The sequence below is a fragment of the Sitodiplosis mosellana genome, unplaced genomic scaffold (assembly GCF_009176505.1).
Source record: "Sitodiplosis mosellana isolate CC-2019 unplaced genomic scaffold, AAFC_SMos_1.0 Smas_scaffold_6197, whole genome shotgun sequence".
NCBI lineage: Eukaryota > Metazoa > Arthropoda > Insecta > Diptera > Cecidomyiidae > Sitodiplosis > Sitodiplosis mosellana.
In genome coordinates, this window is record NW_022601438.1 from 2,403,761 (window position 1) to 2,424,512 (window position 20,752).

Below are 20,752 nucleotides of genomic sequence, written 5' to 3' on the forward strand. Positions count from 1 at the left end.
TTCATTGACGCAATTTGTTTTATTCACTCTAAAATCTAAAGTATAAATGAAAGAGAGAAAAAAAATGTCTACATCTAAGCTACTTTATCAATTTAGTTTAAATATTTTGTTGCGTATAAAAATAATATGATTCGTTTTGTTCTAATGAGAAAACAATTTGTTTGTTGTTTTTATTTTATCACAGTGTGTGTGTGTGTTTGTGTAAAGCAAGCAAATTGGCTTATTTAAAATAGAGAAATCTCCAACACTGAGCTTAACTCTCTAATAAATAGAAAAAAAAAATTCATTTACAATTTGGTTATATCGTATGAACAAGAAAAAAAAAAATAGAACCCACACAACGAAAAAACCTATCCAAAAACGATTGACAAATGCCAATTACTGAGCGTTTAATAGACATATTCCAATAAATGAACCGAACACTTCAATAAATGGTGATTGGTATTTCCACTATTTCACTGACAAATGTAAATAAACGGGCAAATAATTGACATTTCCAATAATTTGAGTTTAAGTTTTTTTTTAGTGCAAATGGATTGTCTTCACTCTTAATTGGAATGTTACATATAACGAAAAAAAAATTGTTTTAAATTTCTAAGTCCCAATATCATAGAATGTTTCTTACATCATTAAAAAAATAATTTCATAAATACATGCGTGCCTAAAAATCTACGACTACAGCTACGTATATTTCAGTACTCTACAGTATATACATATCTGGAACACAAATTATTATCTGTGCTTCTTCAAAAAAAAAAACAATCGGCATATAATAATGATTCGTGTGTTATTGTTGTTGTGTTCAGTTGTATTTTTTTCAGTTGCTATGTCTCCTCTGGAATGCATAAAATGTGTTTGGTATGTTTTGTAAAGAGTGATTCGGGGCACAGTGTGTTTAGCTCAGAATACGACGTTTCAACGATAAGTACAAAATTGTGCGAAACACAACGATGTACATCACAAGGAAAGCGATTTCATTCCATAGATACACTTTTTCGATGCGAAGGAAACGTAGCAATACTTTTGGGTCATCAAAGTGACAATACACATCGCTACATTCTAATTGAGCTCGATCGTATCCAAAGACAGATAACACCAACGATACCACACCAACGCGTACAAATGACAACTTCATAATGGCATACATAACAATTGGAATATCGGCGGCAAAATCAAATCCGTAAATCGCCAAACCAAGCAACGGTGCAATTAATAGCGGCCCAACAACACTTCCGTTCTAAAATCCAAAATTGAGAAATAAGCAATTTTAATTAGCAACAACAACGGAAAGAAAAAAACTGGTTAAATGAAATTAAAGAAGAAAACATAACAAATGAGTCTTTTGTATGTGCAATACAAAATGTGTACTTACAGTTATGCTGAATGTTGCACCAATAGCCAAGCCCATACCTTCAGCCACAAACGATACAATCAAACCAACGACAGCATAGAGTCCGAATCGAAAGTATTCAACTGGTAATCCGCTCATTCCATAGGTCAATGCCAAAAATATCAAATTGAATAAGATCTGTTTGCGTAGAGTGGAATAAAACATGTTGTATAAGTTACAATACAAGAATCTGAATTAAATGAATTGTCGGAAGAATTCTTTATAGATAGCAGAGTTCGCAAGCCCTAGAATCTATCAGATACTAGTCTCAGTCAAAATACCGGAATCTATTATTCAATATGCATTATATACATATGATAAGAGATGGATTTTTTTTCTTTCGAAATTCATTATTTCATTTTGTGTCGAACGAATTGCGTTCTAAATATACATTTCGGTCAATTGTTTTTTTTTTCGTGTTTCTTATTCAGACATTGTGCATTCCGCATTAAATTCGTAATCAAATAAAACAACAACGAGAAAAACGATGGACGAACATGCACGAGACAGAAAAAGAGAGAATATTTACCTGAAATGGAATCCGAGATAAGGTCAGTGCAGTGTAGTATGGCAACAAATTGTACCAGCGATTGAAACACTCCTTTTTCAGTAGCTTCACCTCACTTGGATCTGCAAAAAAGTGTGACACACAATATGTTCTTAGAAACATTCCTCAATTACTGAATCGTTTTTCGATTTTTTTTTCATTTCTTATTGGAATTACTAATTCTGCGGTGACTTACATGCCAATATAGGAACTATGATTTGTGTATATGCCAAGAAGAAGATTATTCCGATGCAGAATTTCAAGTGATCAAACATTCGTTCACCGTCGTTAGCCGCTTTGAAAAAGATCATACCTGAAAAAAGGCAATCAATGTGGTCAAGCGGTTTTTAATACGCGTCTTCTGGCTACAATTGAACTTTGAAACAATAACAACAACAACAACAATTAAAACCACAAACCATTTATCTACCGAAAAATCTCTACGCCAGAAATTATATAAAATGTTTTTTCTTTTGTTTGTTTGTTGTTGCTGTGGAATAATTGTTGTTTTTTTCCCATTTCAATTTACTCACCGAAAATGACGCCACAGAACACATGATGGAATAGTTGAATGAGTAGTACCGATTTGTTGCGCCAAATTTTCAACATCATTATGGCAAATAAAACGGAGAATTGTCGAAAACCCGACACGGCATGATCGTTTTGCATGAATTTTGTTAAAGCCTTCATTTTCTCCAGCAGAGCGCCACTCTTCGATTTTCGTTTTTCCAGAAACATTGATGTAACAGCATTTTTCATATTGATCGGCGCATCAACGGGGCACATTTGATTGATTGGTATTTCGGTGGCAGTATCAAGGCAACAAACTAATTTCCCATTTTGTGTTTCACGTGAGAGCGCCGAAACGATCGTACCATCGTCACCGTCACACAATTCAATGATATAATCCGATGGATTGTAATGCGTTGGGCACTTTAAATGGATTTTACTTAAAAATGGCACTAATACAGTTGGTCCACCCTGATAGACGCATTGACCGCGTGCCAACACAAATATATGATCGAATAGGGCGAATGTGGTTGCTGACGGTTGATGAATGGTGCATACGACCGTTTTATTTTGTTTTGCCAGATTTTTTAATAAACGAACACATTGCGCAGCTGTCACTTCATCCAAACCAGAGGTGGGTTCGTCGAGGAAGAAAATTGTTGGGTTTGCAACAAGTTCGAGTGCGATTGATAAGCGCCGTCGTTCACCGCCACTCAATTGATTGGCAAAGTTACGTCGACGATGATTTAGGTTCAAATTTTTTAAAATATCATCAATAACCGACTCATGATCAACACCTGGCTTCAACTTTAGATTGCATGCCATTTGCATCAGCTCAATGACACTCAGGTATGGCTGGTGATAATCCTCTTGTGTCAAAAAGCATGACGATTTCCGATTTCGGATTATATTTCCGCTAACACCAGACGTTCTAAAAGTTAGTAATCCAATCGCAGAGGAAAAGGAGTAGAGATAAAATAAATGGAACTCCTTAATAAATCATATGAAAATATTAGCACCTGAAATGAGCACACACAAAAAAAAAAAACAAGTGGATAAAATGGAATTTTACCTTAAGCCAGACAATGCATTAAGGAGACTTGATTTTCCAGCTCCACTCGGACCCATTATAGCACTTAACTGTCCATTTTTGAATACACCGCTCACACCTTGCAATAGGCATTTTTTCTTCGAGTCAGTGACTGCAATTAAAAAATGATGGAACGTTAAATTCATGCGTTTTACATATTTATTTCGCATATCGCCCACAACTATTAACTCATATTTAGTCCAATGAAAATGAAATTCAAATTATTCGGATGGGTTGAAATAAATTGGCTTCGCCCCATAATTCTTACGTGATTAAAAATGTGCAAATTAATGCATAACCGATATAAATCTAAAAAAAGAATAAATAAAAACCAGCCAGTAGCTGCTTCGTAAATAAATGCTATGATGCTACTGCTCATGCAATAAATGAGAATCATAAAAGCGGAGAGTCATATTGGAAAGATTGGAAGAAGAACAAACAGAACAAACAAACGTAAATGAATAGAGGAGAAGATTTAAGATTAATTCATGTAATAAATATGTATTCATTATATTTTTATATCACGTTTATTTTTGTCTTCTTCTCTCGAATTCTTATAAATTCAAGCCGTCAATGTAACTGGTTTTTTGTTTTTGTTGTCGAACGTGCCAAAATTATGTCATACAATCGACATGTGCGTGACTATAAGATCGCAGTGTATGGGCTTTTGTTTTTGTGTTTAAGCTTTGTGAATAAATTTCGTATGTGTGAAAAACAATTCTTTTGTTCTGAAATAGAAAAATCCATACTTTTTTCAAACTGGAAAGAGTGTGAACTAAATCCCGCTTTGTTCAAGGTTGATTTAATTGCTGAAGATTGTTTCGAATCAGAAAAAAAAAAATTGATGTATCTGACCCAATCAGGAATTAGAGTAAATATCGGCACCGTAACGTATGTGTAAATCAATCTCATTGACTGAAGAACCAGCGCAAAACCCGACAATATTAAAACAGTTAATTTATGCATAAGATGAGCTTAAATTAGTTCTCAAATCCTGTAGGGATGATCGATGTTTCGAACTTGTTTGTGGATTACGAAAACAGTTGACGCTTTTCCCATACACACACATGCCAAATATAAATGTCCAAAGAGATCTTGAGCGTCTTCAAATTGACAAAAAAAAAACTAAACCATAGGGTTGTAAATATTTATGATTTACGCTTTGTTGAAGTACACGAAATATATTGGAAACACAAAGAAATATTTAAAACATTTCTTTGTTTTTTCCACGTGTGGACGAACTGTGGTGATGATATAGTAACAGGTTTTGGGATAAATTTAAGTAGAAATCTATTTTTAATCCTGCATTGGAATCGGAAAAAAGAAATGTTTAAAAATATAAACGAAATCAAACGTCATAAAATCTATATTGCGTAAAACTCTGCACACCGAATGACGTCCAACTAATAAAATGATAATTCTACCCCAAAAAAAAAATATTAGCACATTTGGCTTTTGATCAGATCGTTTGAATTTGGTTTTCACCGTTTCTTAACTGGTCCTCTTTCAATGACATTTGCCAGACGTTTTTTTTCGTCGTCTTCTTCTTTTGTATTTCGAATGGACGACGACGATACACGCATTTGAATATTCGGCAATAATAAACATAAAAATCAAAGAACACCACCGTTTTTTTACCGTTTTTTTGGTTCATCAATAAAAAAAAATCACTTTCGATCCAAACAAGGAAGGAAATATGTCACACAGACACACACGCACACACACACGCACGAATTCCATTTGAAGATTTAACAATCGAGTTGTTTGTGTTTAGATATTTTCCACAATTATGTTTTCATCTGAAAGACACGTACAAATTCATAATAATTTTGCCCAACTTTCATTTGTTTGAATCATATGAACGAACACAAACGACACAAAATGACAATTACGAATGATAATGTTCACGTTATGTGTCCACCGTCAGACACAAAGACATAGACAGAGAGAGTGAGAGAGAGAGAGAAAAGAGAAAATCGATTCGATAATAATAATTAAGTTTGCAGAAAAATATGAAGTTATGTAAAAAAATAATAATGAATGAAGAAAGATAAAAGAAACAAGTAACAATACGTGAAAAATGGCCTTACCTGAATGTGAGTTCTCTTTAACGGTATAGACAACATCTTGAAATTCAACGTCTTTCGACATATTTACAATTGTTTTCAAATCACTACTAATAATTTCAGAAAAAGTTATTATTCAATCGATGCCACAATTCACAATCACTTCGTAATTTCGTTTTCAATCTGTTCTTTAACTGTAATCTTTTTTTTTCTTGAAACAGTCGAATTGTACGTATGAGTTTTTTTTCTTCTAGTATTTATGTCTATATAATCAATTGCATGGGCCGTTTGTAATGATGACACTCGATAATCTTGGAACCCATTCAGTTTAATCTGCAACGAGAAAAAAAAACAACAAAATTCACAATAAATCAATAAATCACTTTCATTCAGTTGTGCTCCGTTTGATGAACGTGAATAATGTAAAAATTTACACATGGAATAAAATGCTTACAAATTTTTAACGGATTTTTTGTTCTGCGATATTTATTGAAATTTTTGATCACAAATCGTTTTTACTGACTTTTCAAGCTAATCTGATTTCTATTCATTTTTGTTCACCATTCAATTCCGTTGTGTATTTCATTGTTAGTTTACGCTTTCTAACAACAACAACGGAAAAAAATTCAAGTTCATGGGCTTTTTTTCTCGAAAAGTTTGGTTTTAACACTATTTTAATTTTGTCACTTTGCCGTAGATGTTGTGCGATGAACAAGCGGCAGCAGAATGAATTAATGGAAGAGCTGATATGCGAAAATCGTTCAATTTAAATGCTGGATTAATGAAAACTGAAACCAGTTCCATATGGTGATTCAGTCAAATCATAGAGAGAGAAAAAAAGCGAACGCACACAGGCAGACAGCCACTTACGTTTGGGGTACGATTGAGAGCCGAAAAAAACCGTAAACAGTGAGACAGAATCATTTCTTGAAAGTCACATTTTGCTCGGAATCGTATTGGTTTATCGCATATTCGGGGCTCTGGCGCTGATCAATGTGTATGACTCGTTTCCGAATCGCACGTCATTCGACTTAATCGAATTTGTGGTTTTTATTTGGATTTTGGTACGGCCACAAAAACCACACAGCGAAACAGAGAGAGAGAGAGAGAAAAAAGTTTCCAACGTTTTATCAATTCCCATAGTTTATACTTTGATCACATTAGTTACCGAAAGAAGATACCTTTTAGTGGCGGTGACCACAAAATGCGTTTTTTTTCGGGGGATTTCTTGGTCATCGGCTAAAAGCATTCAGGGAATAACGTTGATTTTTCTTATCTTTTTCTGTTTGTTTTGAAAAATTTGGAACGTACATATGGATCCACTTTCGTTCAGTCTCTGTTTTGAGCTTTCCAATTAGTTCGATGATAAATTATTAGAATCGTTTCGAATCGAACATAAATGTTGTTTATTTTCCCCCCATAAAAACTAAGAACACTGCGCTAAAAGCTTGCGAAATGCTTTGTATGCTAATCAAATGGTGTTTATAAAAAGAATCGCAGACAGATTGTGTGTTTGTCAACGTCAAAGGGGAGTAATTAATGAACATCAATAAATTTTTTAATGCCAAAATGAGTTAAAACGATCGTGAAGTCTTCGAAGTGTGCTAATTGTGTGTTTGGAAAGCGTGCATTTGTCGGTTTAGCGTGATGCTTCTGTTCATGATGATCATTCAATTCGATATGTGGTCTGTTGTTGTTGTTGTTGCTGTTCATTTTTTTGTTCGCTCCCTCACGAATGAGTTGGTTGGCACCGGGTCAGAGCGCACATTCAATGGCTTATGAAAATGAACAACAGACGCGATACAATATATAAAAATTCAATGTTTATTATTAAAATAAAGTATTATCTAGTATTCCATTAGTATGATCTCTTCAGACATACAATAAACTTGACCGAAAAATAAAAAAATCGAAGCAACAGCAACGGCATAATGACAGTGATTTATGTGCGGTTTTTCGTTGTTGCCTTTCCACTGCGTCCCGGTGAAAACCGATTAGCGTTGATTGAACGAAAGTATAAGATTTGCAAAACGAGACCATCGTTATTTCTATAAATGATGAAAACGACGTCAACGGTGATCTTTAGAGCTGGAGGGCAATGTGCTCGAAGGAATAAAGTGGAATAAAGTCTAGAACCATTATTTAAGTATGAGAACAATATTCGATCATTTTGCATACTGATTTGAACTTTACTTTTCATTCAAAATCTGAAGAAAAAAAAACTGTTATTTTTTCACTTTTTTGCATTGTAAATGTCATCGGTTGAATGAATACATCCAGATTTATGTGGATGCCATTTATGGCAGTTGCATTGTCCGGTACAATGCGTCACAACCGTACATTTGATACGATCATTAGTGGTTATCGGAGACGACGAAGAGATAAGAAGAAGAAAAGAGATGAAAAAAAGCACTACAACAAAATTCATAGTTCTTTTACAACTCTCCGGTAAATTTCCAAAAACACGCTCGCGCTACGATCAAAACTTGCCGAAATGTGAATAATTTCGTTTCTTGGAGTCCAACTTGTCCGTTTTTATTCATTCAAAAATACCGATTATGAATAGATTTTCGATGGTTTTACAATCAATGTTGTGCGTCACACACGTGTCTATGCGGTTAATTTTTGACTATCACCTTTTTTTCTACGTTGGACACTGGAAGCGATATTCCAATGAAGAGCAAAAAAAGAATAGCGAGAAGAAATCATCGTTTTAATTATTTTGAAGGGTTCGATCCAGTTGCGTAGCCATTTATCAGGTTGGATTTGATGTTTTGAAAAAATTGCGATGTTCACATGCGGGCCAGAGAATACAATGCAAAGAACACAATTACGTAATAATTTTGATGTGAGCCCATTGCGCACATACGATTTCATATCAAGATTTAAAAGTGTTTCTAAGCAACGTCGCGCGCAGATTGTTGTGTTTAGCATCGAGACGAAATCCTAGCCTCAACGCTCATACAACACTCAATGTCAGTTTTGCGCCTATTTCACACCATTCGTGACTGTGCACAAACAATTACATATATGATTCGATTTTTTTCCGCTACCTCGCTTCATACCTTTTGTTCATTTGGCACGAGAATCAAATATGGAATGTATTTTAATCTCTTAGCATCATCAACAGCATGATTTCATATTTGATTTAAAAAAATGTAGCCACATATTGCGCTTCATTGTTTTCCATTGTGGTACCTTCTTTTTCATTTGACCGTTCTAAATGATGTAGAAAACGTTCTAAATGGTGAGAAGCAATGTACTTTTGTATATGTATACAAATCAAGTCATGGCTTGAATTCATCATGGAAATTGGTTATTGGTGCTTCAATATGGTTGAGTCATTCTGTTTTTATCGTTCTCAAACTAAAATTACTGAGTACGTTACGGTTAATGGGAATATAAACAGACACTATAATATCAAATCTGGCGAGTGTCTCTTGAATTACCTGTCAAAAATGAAACGGTCGATGACTTATTGAGACCGAAAATGCGATGAAATATCGTTGTCATCCATTGAACTTTTCATAATTAATTCAATTGAGAATGACATGCGAAACACAAATATACTAGTGTAATCGTTACATGACTCGTTAACCGGACTGAGTGAAAAAGAATTGATCAAATGCTGATGACATCTCTCAGGTTAACATTCGTCATTCAAAATTTGATTTGTTTTTTTGTTTCGAATAAAACAGAAAATTTTTTTTGGAAATTTGAAAAAAAAATGTGCGAGACAAATTTATTATATCGTGATTGAGTTTATGTGTGTGTCGCATTAATTTGTAGTCAAATGAATGACCATCAATTATCGCAACAGAGATGCTTAGTGTGTCAAAAAGCTAAAAAAAAAAATGTTTTATATCAATGTCAAGGGTGATTGAAACTATTTATATGGTCGCAATTTTGTTGTGAAGGCGCGATAGGAAAATAGCGTGGTTTATCAGCTCGCGACGATAACCCAGGAAGAAACAGTAATAGCAACGGGATAAACACACATTGCCTAGGTCATCACAACTAATATGAACTTGGCCCAGTAATGGGAACTTATCTCTCGACAATGAATGAATTTCGCTAGACTTTCGATTTCGGACCAAATAACCATTTCTCATCATGATTTTTTTTTCTAACGCGGAAACATTTTATTATTTTGTAATTGCATAAGTCTCTTAAACTTGTGCCAAGTATGTATTCGAATCTCTTTGCGATGAATTATTATAGTTTTTTTTTTGTTCCGAGTTTGATTCATCACTATATTTCAATTGCTGAGTCGCGTGCTACGAAGCTAATAGGGAAAAAAGTGTTTTATTTAATACAATTGAATTGTTTTGTGTACACAATACAATACGTGCACAGCAAAAAATGTTGAATCATTCAAAGTTCTGCAGGCGCCCACCTAATCCCATTCCAACGAAATCATTTCAAATACACCAATATGTGTAGCGCTGAGATTGGAGAAAAAATTCACATTTGCAAAGAAAAAACGAATATTTTAAGTAATCAAAATGTATGGCGATTAAAATGATTGATTACGATTCAATGATTCAACAAGTTCAGTGCAAATGGAGTGATCAATTGTATCACTCAGAACAATACGATATTAACAAATAAAAATCATGAAATGTGGAATGTGGATTGTGAAAAAGTTCATACGCAAAAGCGTCTCTTGAAACTATTTTACTTCCGATCAGTAATGTTATTCCTATACGGCTTGTGTCCATTGACATTTTAGGGGACGCTTCGTGTATGAACTCTTTTACGCTCAGAATTCTTTTGTTATTTGACAATTCCGTTATGTTCTATAGAATAGAATAGCCGATTCAATATACGATAGCAAAAAGTCGAAACTAAAACCAAACAGACTGAAATTGGAAAATGAAACTGAACCGAACTTTCGTCGGTAGATTCTGGTAAAATAGAATTGTAAATAAGTGAAATCGATGGAATAAAATCGTTCCGATTCAATGGGGTCATGGTATTTGAAAAATGAAACAAAATCGACAAAAACAATTGTGGTTTCATTTATCAAGTGTGTATAGAGTCCAACATACGGTTTTTTTCTCTTTCTTTCTTCTTATTTTACTACTACATATGTTATGGTCCTATTCAAGCGATACAATGCGATTTACACTATTTGTAAGATGAAGAAGAAAGAAAAATTCATTTTGATACTTGCGTTTAGATCGTTTTTTTTTTGCTGTTGTTCGTCGTTTCAGTTTAACTGAATCACTCTATCTGTAACACACAGACGATTTTCATTGTGATGCAATCAAGTCGAAATATAATGAAATGTGGACCAAAAATGAAACGAATCAAGCCAATTTTTTCTTCACTCGCTCGCTATTTTTACTCTTACACTTGTAATTCAATTGATTACATAACATATTACATACATTTAAAATGAAAGAAAAAAATAGTACGGTTTAGTTGGAAATAATCAGCGTTTAAGTGAAATCCATTCAATGGTATTGCATAATATTTTGTGCAAATGTGCATTAATTTTTTTTTCTCACAACACACAAATGAGATCTATTGTTGAGAGATTTTAACCTGTATGAACTTTGTATACCCGATGAAATTTATCAATCATTATTTGATTGGTTCACTTTCGATTGACCTGCGTGAACGAAATTTCGTTATTTATTGCGAAAATTCTCTATCTGATGCATTGTTTGTTTGTTTAGATGCGGCCCAATCGGAAATTGATAGGTTCATCTAAACGCATTCCGAACGAAAACTAACCAATTGCCCATAAAACTATCATTAACATTGTTGCTTCTTGTTTATTTCGAATATTTGATTGACGATGATACACATGACTTCGATTTGTAAACGAATTATGATTATTATGCATTTTCCCAAAGCCAAATCGATGCACACCGAGCAATGTATACATTGTATTCGCTGAGTGCATGCGTTTTCTCTACAAACTATGGTCACAATTTACATGCTACCGTAAGTGATTCGATTATTTCTATTCGATTCAATCGAGATAATGCGAAATTGTTTCGATTGTCATCATTTAGTTTTGTAAACTTGGAATTTCAATTAAGTGTCTCTGTTCCGCGCAGCTTTGTCGTTATTAATTCCGATAATTACTATGTTTTGTTTTGAACATTTTTGTTGCTACGGCGGATTCACTTTGGTTGTGTGTGCGTGTTTTCCATTGGTCGGCATGAAATGTACATACACAGTCTGCAAGTACTTTATGGTAGGTAATGCTTCCTTATCGGGAAGTAATTCGATGTTTTCTTGCCGATATTTTCACTGATACTTGAGTCATGTTGCAGTGTTTTTCATTGTGATTCTCCTGCTTCCGGTACTGCAATTACAATTTAATGAATGAAATAATGAAGACAAATAACATCACTGAAAACGACGTGACAAACTTTTCACCAAAGCGAAAATACAAAAGTCTTAAGGAATAAGAAATGTTTTCAAGATAAATTGATCTTGAATGCTTTTTTGTGCTGCGTGAGTGAAAATATGTTAAAGACGAAAACCGCAAACGCAATAAATAATCAGCTGTTTCTTTTGAACTGCATTCTCTTCGACGATGCAACGTATTGCGCATTTGGCACCGCTGGCTTATCGCTGCATTCACTTTAGACAAGAGAGAGAGAGAGAGAGAGAGAGAGAGAGAGAGCATGGGCGTCCTTCTTGGAGGTTGAAGCTGCAGCTATATACTATGACTTAATCATGTTCAAGGTTAAAGCAGGTATAACATAGGCACAATAATTTATCATACTTGGGACAGCATTGCGTATTCTTGTACTTCTTCTTCTTCTTCTTTCTTTCTTTCTTTCTTTCTTGATTTTTGATAAACAGATTTTGTTCGGGCTTTAGAACACAAGACATGTTTACATCTACCGATTCTTCTGTCCGCGGTCAACAAGTGGCAAAAAAATAAATTAACCGATGTTAAAATTTATAAAAATAGCGATAACAGCTATAATATGAACAAAAGAACAGCAAAACAACAACTATCAACAGAGTTTCGGTGTAGAATATATTCCAGCCCGCCCGTTCATATTTGTGCAATCGGCCAAATAGCCAAAACCCATTTGATTTGCTAAAATGATCGAAGGCAAAGTTCAAAATACCACCTTTTTTTCTTACGCGCACGCAACGGGGCAACGGGAAGCAAATGAAAAACACAGTGTGAAATGTGTTTCGGCCATGGCGGCCACTGACCATTCGCCACCACGTGCGATTCGAAATTCGTTTGAGCAAACAACATCCCATCTATATTCATCATAACACAGCTCAGTCGACACCCTGTGATGATGCTTAGAGCCAAACCCAACCACAAATCGCTTTTTGTTATGAATCTTTAAATTTTCCATTCCATCAGAATGTGCGGTTTTATTCGGATTCGTACAAGTTCTATTTAAAGAACTTTTGACTGAAATCTGAATATTTTCGGTTTTATCCGACAACAAACGATTTAATGTGAACTCAAAAAAAAAAAACGAATATAATGGCATAGATTGCTAGTGTCGATATCCCAAAATGAGATATCGGCGACGACGCAAAAAAGCAACACATAAATTCAAACCACATTGTAAAATCGCATTCAATTTGAGTAAATCGCACTCATTCTTTGGGACGTACCCAGAAAACCAGTAATTGGACTTTTGTTCCATATATCGTGCGGTGAATCTCTCTCTCTCTCTCTCTCTCTCTCTGTGTGTGTCTGTAACACTATGAACATCGCTTGAAAATGCCAAACGCACGGGGACATTTCAAGATCGCACTACAAAAAGTTAATCCTTTCGGTCTTGTTGCGTCCATCACAAATGTGCAAATGAAAACAATTTTTCGAATAAATCTTGTCATTCGAAACCTATTTGTGGGTTTAACATAAAAAAAATGATAACATGGTCTAATGGAGAATTTCTCGTTTCTTGCATAAAAAACAACTTGTGACAGCGGATTATTCGACTGAAAACACAACACACTTTAGGTGTTATTGGTTTGAGAGGAAAAAAGGTTACCCGAAATGTGTGTTGGATGGACGTTTTTTTTTTTTTTTCATTCTTCCTTTCAATGTGTGTCTTAATGTACTTGTTTACATTTTGCTGTTATCATGCAAGAGGCACACATAATATTCGCTAATTTTATTTCACCGCACCTTTCATAGTAAAAGTCGTGTTTTTACTCGTGGTTTGGCGGTGAACAATTAAATTAAATGTGCTAACTTGCACTGAAATATATTCAATTCCAATTTAAAAACAGAAAAGAAACCGTAGGAAATGTTGTTGTTCTCAAACTTTGGCATTTTATGCATTGTACACGCGCGTATTGCATTTTTACATTGACATGCGCCAAATCGAATGTAGAAATGAAATTTTAAGCGATGCTAACGCGACAGGTTGTTCAAAAGTCTTTAGCTCAGTTGAACGATGCACTGAATATATTTGCATACGCACGTAATTGAACAAAACAAAACCGATGAACGGGGAAATCTTACGTAAAAAGCACTGCACGGAAATAGTTGACTTGAAAAACAGCCAATATATTAGTGGCAAAAGGTCTATCGAAAAGAGACACTGATGAAATTGTCAAATCGTTTGCCAGTTTTGGTTGATTCACATGATTCGAGACAAAGTGAAATTGTTCAGGAGAGTATGTCATTTTATGTTGTTATCTCTTATCGGAAATGTTCAAATCATAAATTATGTCCAACAATCAAAATTATCGCTAAATAATTGCGATCTTTTTGAAAGACAAATGCACTCCTTTCAAAATGCAATTCAAACTTGCACCCATCATTGATGCCCTGATACTTTGTTGCACTGGAATTCATTTTTTAATTAGAAAAAAAAAATCATTTGAATAACAAATGATTGTTTTATGGTTCCAATTTATTATGTATACTAAAAGCATGTACGGTAATCCACAAACTAATCACCATTCCATTCGTAAATTGCAATGAATTAATCTTTGGATCGACAGCGAATTGCATTTTTTGCCGCCGCATTGAAATGAATGAAAAAAATTTCATTCGAATCGTAATGCTCAACGCGTTAAACGCAAAGGTATACGTTTTAGTATATATCGATACACATTTCCATACACCTGTGGTAAACGATGAACCATCTCTGATTTCGATTTATTTTCATTCGAAGCAAGCCTTATTACTTGGCTATGCTTCGGGAAAAATCTCTTTTTTGCATAGTTTCAAAGACGTATTATTGTAAAATATTCATCTTCTTCGACAGATTCAATGCCATCGGTGAACAGTTATTGACCGAAATGAATTTCTCAAAATGCCAACGAAGCGAAGGAAAGAAACTGATTCGAGCCGAAATTTTGGCCAACGTTTTTTTTCTCTCTTGGATTTTTATTAGATTATAAATTGATTGCCTTCGTATAATGTATAAAATTAGCCATATTATAAAATTACCGAAGTCAATGATCGTGCACTGCACAGTGCTGATGAAAACGATGTTGTTTCCAAATCAACTTTTAATCAATATCGCGAACGCGCGCACGGATTGATTGACCGATAAACCATTTGGAATGCCAAATACAGCAAAGAATCGAATCCTACGTCATCTGAATGGTGCTTTCTAAATGCAAGCGTTGTTTGTTTTGCGATGTCGATCTGTTTTTTTTTTTTCTCTCTTCTCTTTCCTCAATTAAAATGTCCCACATACAAATCACATGATTTAGGTAAATGAAGCAGTTTGATTGGATCACGACATGTTGAGGCGTTCAAGAAATGTGACGGGAACACAATAAATGATATGCAAATCGAATGCTGGAAAGAAATCGATCTGCTGTGGTGCGAACGTTGCATTTGATTAGCAATTGTGTTGGCTATAACAAAAGCCACAGACACAGACACAGACAGCATTATGTGTTTGCGTATAAAAAGCATCGAAAACTTTGAAATGATGGCGTTGAATGGGTTCGTTCATATCTCATTCAATGAGTGACACTCAGGAATTTCATTAGCGCGGCATTTCCTCATAGTAATATATATATATATATATGGTATAAATTCGTATGAAAAAAAAGTTTATTGTTTTTTTGGTGTATCTTCTTTTGTTGAACTCGGATAGTTTAGGTTGATGGGCAGGCATTAGCATGCGACCGTTGCTTCTTCTTTGTGTGTTTTATATAATCGATAAAGTAAGCCAATAAACTTGATGAATTTGCTTCGATATTATTCGGAGCAAACTCTTCAAGTCATTATTCGGCTAAAACTGACGATGGTGCGATACAAGAAAATTGACCTTCTAAAAAACCTGCTGCGTTTATTTTTATCACGTTAAATATGATAGATTTATCACACTCGGTTTAGCATCACACAAAATTACTTCCTGTTCCGTTCGCTCGTTTTTTCTTCTTCTTCTTCTTCTTCTTCTTCTTCTTGGTTTTTCATTTTAATTTTAAAACAAACACCATTCAAACACTGAATCTCATTTGAGATCATCAACCACGAGCCCCAGTCACAAACAAATTATTTATGCTAAATTCGGTGTTAGTCGAAAATGATGGATAAAAAAAAGATTCCCAAGCACATTGTATGATTGGAATGTTCGAGAATTCGGAATGAAGATGAGAGTGAAATGTTGTTATTTACCTAATAATTTTGAGTCATTGTGCGAAAACCCCACCGATAAGCCGACGGTGACGGTGACGGCGACGGTGACGGTGACGGTGACGACAAGAACAACGACTACGTTAGATGTTATTCCATTCACGAAACGCGCTATCAATCAATCACGAATAAAATTTCTCGTTTTATTTGTACAAGTGAGTCATGTATTGCTCGTGCTTTGTGATGATGATGTGTATTTATCATCATCATCATCATCATCACCATCGTAAATTAACTTTTTCAGACATACGAAACGGAAAAATCTAGTTCTATGTCTATTTTGCATTTTATGTCGTTTGCATGTCTCGTGAACGAATTACTGTTGTTTCTGGCGCAATCGAAACAGCACAATCGCCGCAGCCGCCGACGTCGCACGTAAATTAATTCCAGAAATAGATACATCACAAATTCGCATCATCCAGACAAACCGGGCTGAATACACACACACACACACGTCGTATTCATCATGAAAATAGGGAAGAATTATTATTTTGACGCAATCAGATTAGTTTGATGACATAATAAATAATATTGGCGTGGAAAAGGAGGAAAAAAAGCATTGAATCTATGATCGTTGAGTCTGATCGCGAGTCAGAGTTGACGTGTTGACACTATTAATTTAACCGTTGTAATCGATCGATCAGAAATATTGCGGTTTGGTTTCACTATCGTCTATCTTCGTTTCGTAGGCAAGGTACAACGTCATGGCATGCATTGATGCCAACATTGCTTTGGAATATTGAATTTAAAAAAAAAGAAGTCGCTCAACCGAGTGTGAATGATTTGATTAAACTTGGTGCCCGAAATTCTATTTAGCGCCTGACTACACTATCAACAAATAAAACGGTAATGCTGGTTGTTATGCATCAAGCAACGAGAAAAAATGGATGAAGGAAATGTCACGTGTGATCATGTAATTACAACGTTTCTTGACTTCTTCTCACCATCGGCATTTGTTGCTCGTATAGAAATAGTTGCTCATTTCCCCTCTCATTAGCTCACTGTGTCATTCTCCCTGTTTTCTTTCTCTCTTTCGCTCTTCCTCTTTCTCTTTCTATTTCTGCCTGTTTATCTATCTCCGTTTCATTTTTGCATCACCTTTTTAATTGGGCAAATGTGTGATATCTTATTAGTGCACAACAACATTTTTTTCCGCCAATCCGCCCATTCATATTCAAATCGATGTCGACGGCTGACACACACCGACATCGTTTCGATTTTTCGAGAATTTGCGATTTTCCACCGGTTGCGTTTAGTTTTCTGTTAGGTTTCTTATTTGCCTTTGATTGCATCAATTTTCTGTGTTCTTAATCACACGGTACAACGTTAAGCGTACTAATTGAAGGAAGCCTTCCGATAGCAATTTGCATATTCCGGATCTTACTACCCAATAAAAAAAAACCATTGAAATTCCAATATTTGGAGCCATAAAATTCGTGCAATTTTGTTTCATACCTGTACCTTCTTATTTTTCTTCGCCGTCTGCAATTCAAACAATTTTTTTTTTTGGTTTGGTCTTGTGCGATCGAATTACTTATACAAATAATTAACAAAAGATTTCAAATCAATACAGTAAATACACGCACGCGAAAAAAAAAACAAAATTTCGATTGTTGTTCGAATGAGAAAAAAAAAGCAATAACAAGCGAACCCAAAAGTGTTTGTGCCCAAAACGAAGTCATGTGTGCATAAAAGCATATCAGTGGCAAATGAATGTATGAGCTAACTGCTAATCAACTATAAGAATCGAGTGTGGGATACAATGCAAGCACACAGTCAAGAACATTCAATTGAAACACAAAGCGTTTGTTTTGCAACGCGAATGCACCCGATCGACATGCACTTCAATCGGTGGATGCGATAAAAGACCAATGTAGCAATGTGGGAATTAAAACATAACACAAAAAACACACAATCGTAAACCACATACAATCAACGTAGACTTTGTTCGATCAAATGGTTTTCGCTTTTTTATTATGGCTTTGATTTTATTTCATCTGTTTAGCTTCCATTATTCATTGACACCATTCGGCAGAGCATTACAATTTTTTTTTTGTTATATAAATTTTGGATTTTTCCTCTCATGTTTTTTTTGTTTTTGGTTTTCATGACGTCTACTGTGGAGGATGATTGAAAAGGAATTCCATTCGCTTGATGCAATGCAAACAAATAATGATGCGATTAAATCAATGGCTGAATGGAGAAGGGAATTGAAGCGCGAATCAAACACAAGTCAATCAAGTGTTGATCCAAGACTGGCCTGCCAAACAACTGTAAGCAATTCACTTTCAGTAAATGTAGACAATAATTAGTTTGGCTGGATTGATTAAAGATCGAAGGTCCACACTATAATTTTTTTTGACGTCGTAAAATTATTTTTATCATTTAATTTTCAAACGAATCTACGTTTTTTTTAGATTCCCACTATTTTCCATGCATATTGATTAGGATAAACATCAGTGTGCACTTTATTTTTGTACTTTAACGATTTGAACAACGTTTACAGCTCAAACTGGATTGTGTATAACATTTTAAACATGCCCGATTAATTATTATGTATCAAGAAGTCTAGAAAAATGTATGAAAATGTCCCCAGAATTTCTGCAGTTCAAGACACTCCACGTTTTATTCAAATAAAGATGCGTACTTTGGGTAATTCGGGGATTACATTGTTGGAGAGTTTGTTTTTTTAATTCTTTTTCAGAACCAAACCTCAGCTTCACAAAAGAGTGGAAAACGTTTCAGTGTGACGAGGATATGTTAAAGTGCTCATGTAATTCAAATAGGTCAAATGAAACCGATAATAAAAACTCATTCGATTTGACCATTTTTTTTTTGCATAAAATAAACACTTCGCGTTAATTTCAACCAAAAAAAATGTAAATAAACGATCGAAACAAACGGGAGAGAAAACAAATAAATATTTGTTAGTTCTTGAAGGCCAAAAACAATTGTTGAATGCCATAAATATGTCTGCCAAATTGTTGCTCTCAGTATAAGTGCTGAGTACACCGTTTCATTTATGCGTTGATTTCGATTTCGATTCAAATGCTTATGTGAATGAGAATAGAAGCAAATCGGTTGTTTGGTTGGTTGAACAATGTGCGCACGATCATCGCACGGTCAAAGCTTATTGCAATGGCTCGCAACCATGGTGTCTTTTCAAACCATCGATGTTCTAGATGTTTCGAAGTGAAATATTTCAAAGACGACTGTTCGGCAAACGCGTACGCGTACAAACAACAATACGACCACATATTCACCTGAGCAAGTGCATTAATATGGTTGCGTTTGAAATGAACGACATCACAACGACGACGGCTATTCGATTCGATTCGATCCGATCATAGACTCACTCACAATGCGTGATTTTAATTACATTGTTTACATGAGTCTATATCGATTTTATCTGGTCACTTTTGCGACTAGCTATGTTGCCCATTCTTTTTAATTTCAATGCATAGCTTGGTGCACTGCATGAGTGTCCACGTGCTAATCGGGCCAACAACTGATTATTCTGCGCTTTAAGATCAATTTTATGCTCGGTAACCTATTTGGAATGCACATTCGGTTTATTGCTGATTCCAATGATTTTAGCTTGATTCACTGGCAACACAGATTATGAGTGTTGGTTTTTTTTTCGTTCAGTTGTCATTGCATATACCATCACCGCATGTGCAATGGTTTGTATATGATTAGTTGCAATCAGCAGCAGTATTTTGATGTTGATGCATCGCACTTCATAGCAAACAATGTATTATGGTCCGTGTAAATGGTGCTGTGTTGCTTGAGCGCGCGCGCGCATGTTGATTTTTACAAGTGGTAAAGCGATGATTAAGCGCATTTACTTATGCAAAGTTGCCGCCAATTCATCGTGTAGTTAACAAATTAAAGACGAGCAATTGAAATTGTTCAATTAATGTATGCAACTCGATGGCAACGTAGCTTTGTTTGAATGTTTAATCAAAAGTTAGTTATTCCTTTTTCATAAATGATAAGCTGCTATACGTATTTGCATCACGAGTGTTTTTTGCTAAATTAAATCATGTGCTTTGCCATTGCAAGTAGGTAATTGAAACATCAAATGATGTTTTATTCTTTTATCTCACTCTGTCTGTGGTTAAATTGGAAACGACAATCAAACAATGATGACGATGACGACCAACTTCGTCTTCGAGGTGGGACTTGTTTTAGATAGCCATAGAACCTTGATTTTCTATTGAAGTTTATTGATTTTGGTCAAAACCCGATTCGAATGGTGTTTCTAGACGTTTCTCCGATCACATGAAAAGAGTGAGAAAACTGCATTTCAGGTTTTTTTTTCCAAAACTCTTGGTTGTGGTTATAAAAACGAAAACGAAAAAAAAAAATTACAAAATTTTCGTTATTTCAATTTGCAATGGCTACAAAACCCAAAATAGCAAACAAAAACCGTTTAGAAACCGTTGTGGATGTGTGTTCGTTTGCAAAGTAAAGACGAAAAAACAACGCACGCAGACAAGATTGTATGCATAGCACATTGAATGCCGTTTCATAA

At 34.9% G+C, this 20,752-nt stretch overlaps 1 protein-coding gene across 3 annotated transcripts in view; it reads right to left on the minus strand.

Annotated features, from left to right (window-relative positions):
* The window catches only part of LOC129577338 (ATP-binding cassette subfamily G member 4), a 27,840-nt gene continuing 7,088 nt past the window's right edge, over positions 1-20,752 (minus strand). For 2 of the 3 annotated variants that reach the window (XM_055464147.1, XM_055464146.1), the window contains exons 2-8: positions 5,628-5,936; positions 3,520-3,649; positions 2,471-3,378; positions 2,134-2,250; positions 1,920-2,020; positions 1,373-1,528; positions 1-1,237 (exon numbers count right to left, since the gene is read on the minus strand). In XM_055464147.1, the coding sequence (XP_055320122.1) occupies positions 896-1,237; positions 1,373-1,528; positions 1,920-2,020; positions 2,134-2,250; positions 2,471-3,378; positions 3,520-3,649; positions 5,628-5,688 (1,815 nt within the window). In that variant the 5' untranslated portion in view covers positions 5,689-5,936 and the 3' untranslated portion in view covers positions 1-895. Of the gene's footprint in view, positions 1,238-1,372; positions 1,529-1,919; positions 2,021-2,133; positions 2,251-2,470; positions 3,379-3,519; positions 3,650-5,627; positions 5,937-6,057; positions 6,539-20,752 lie in introns of those variants that run through there. The other variant, XM_055464145.1, reaches the window with a different exon arrangement.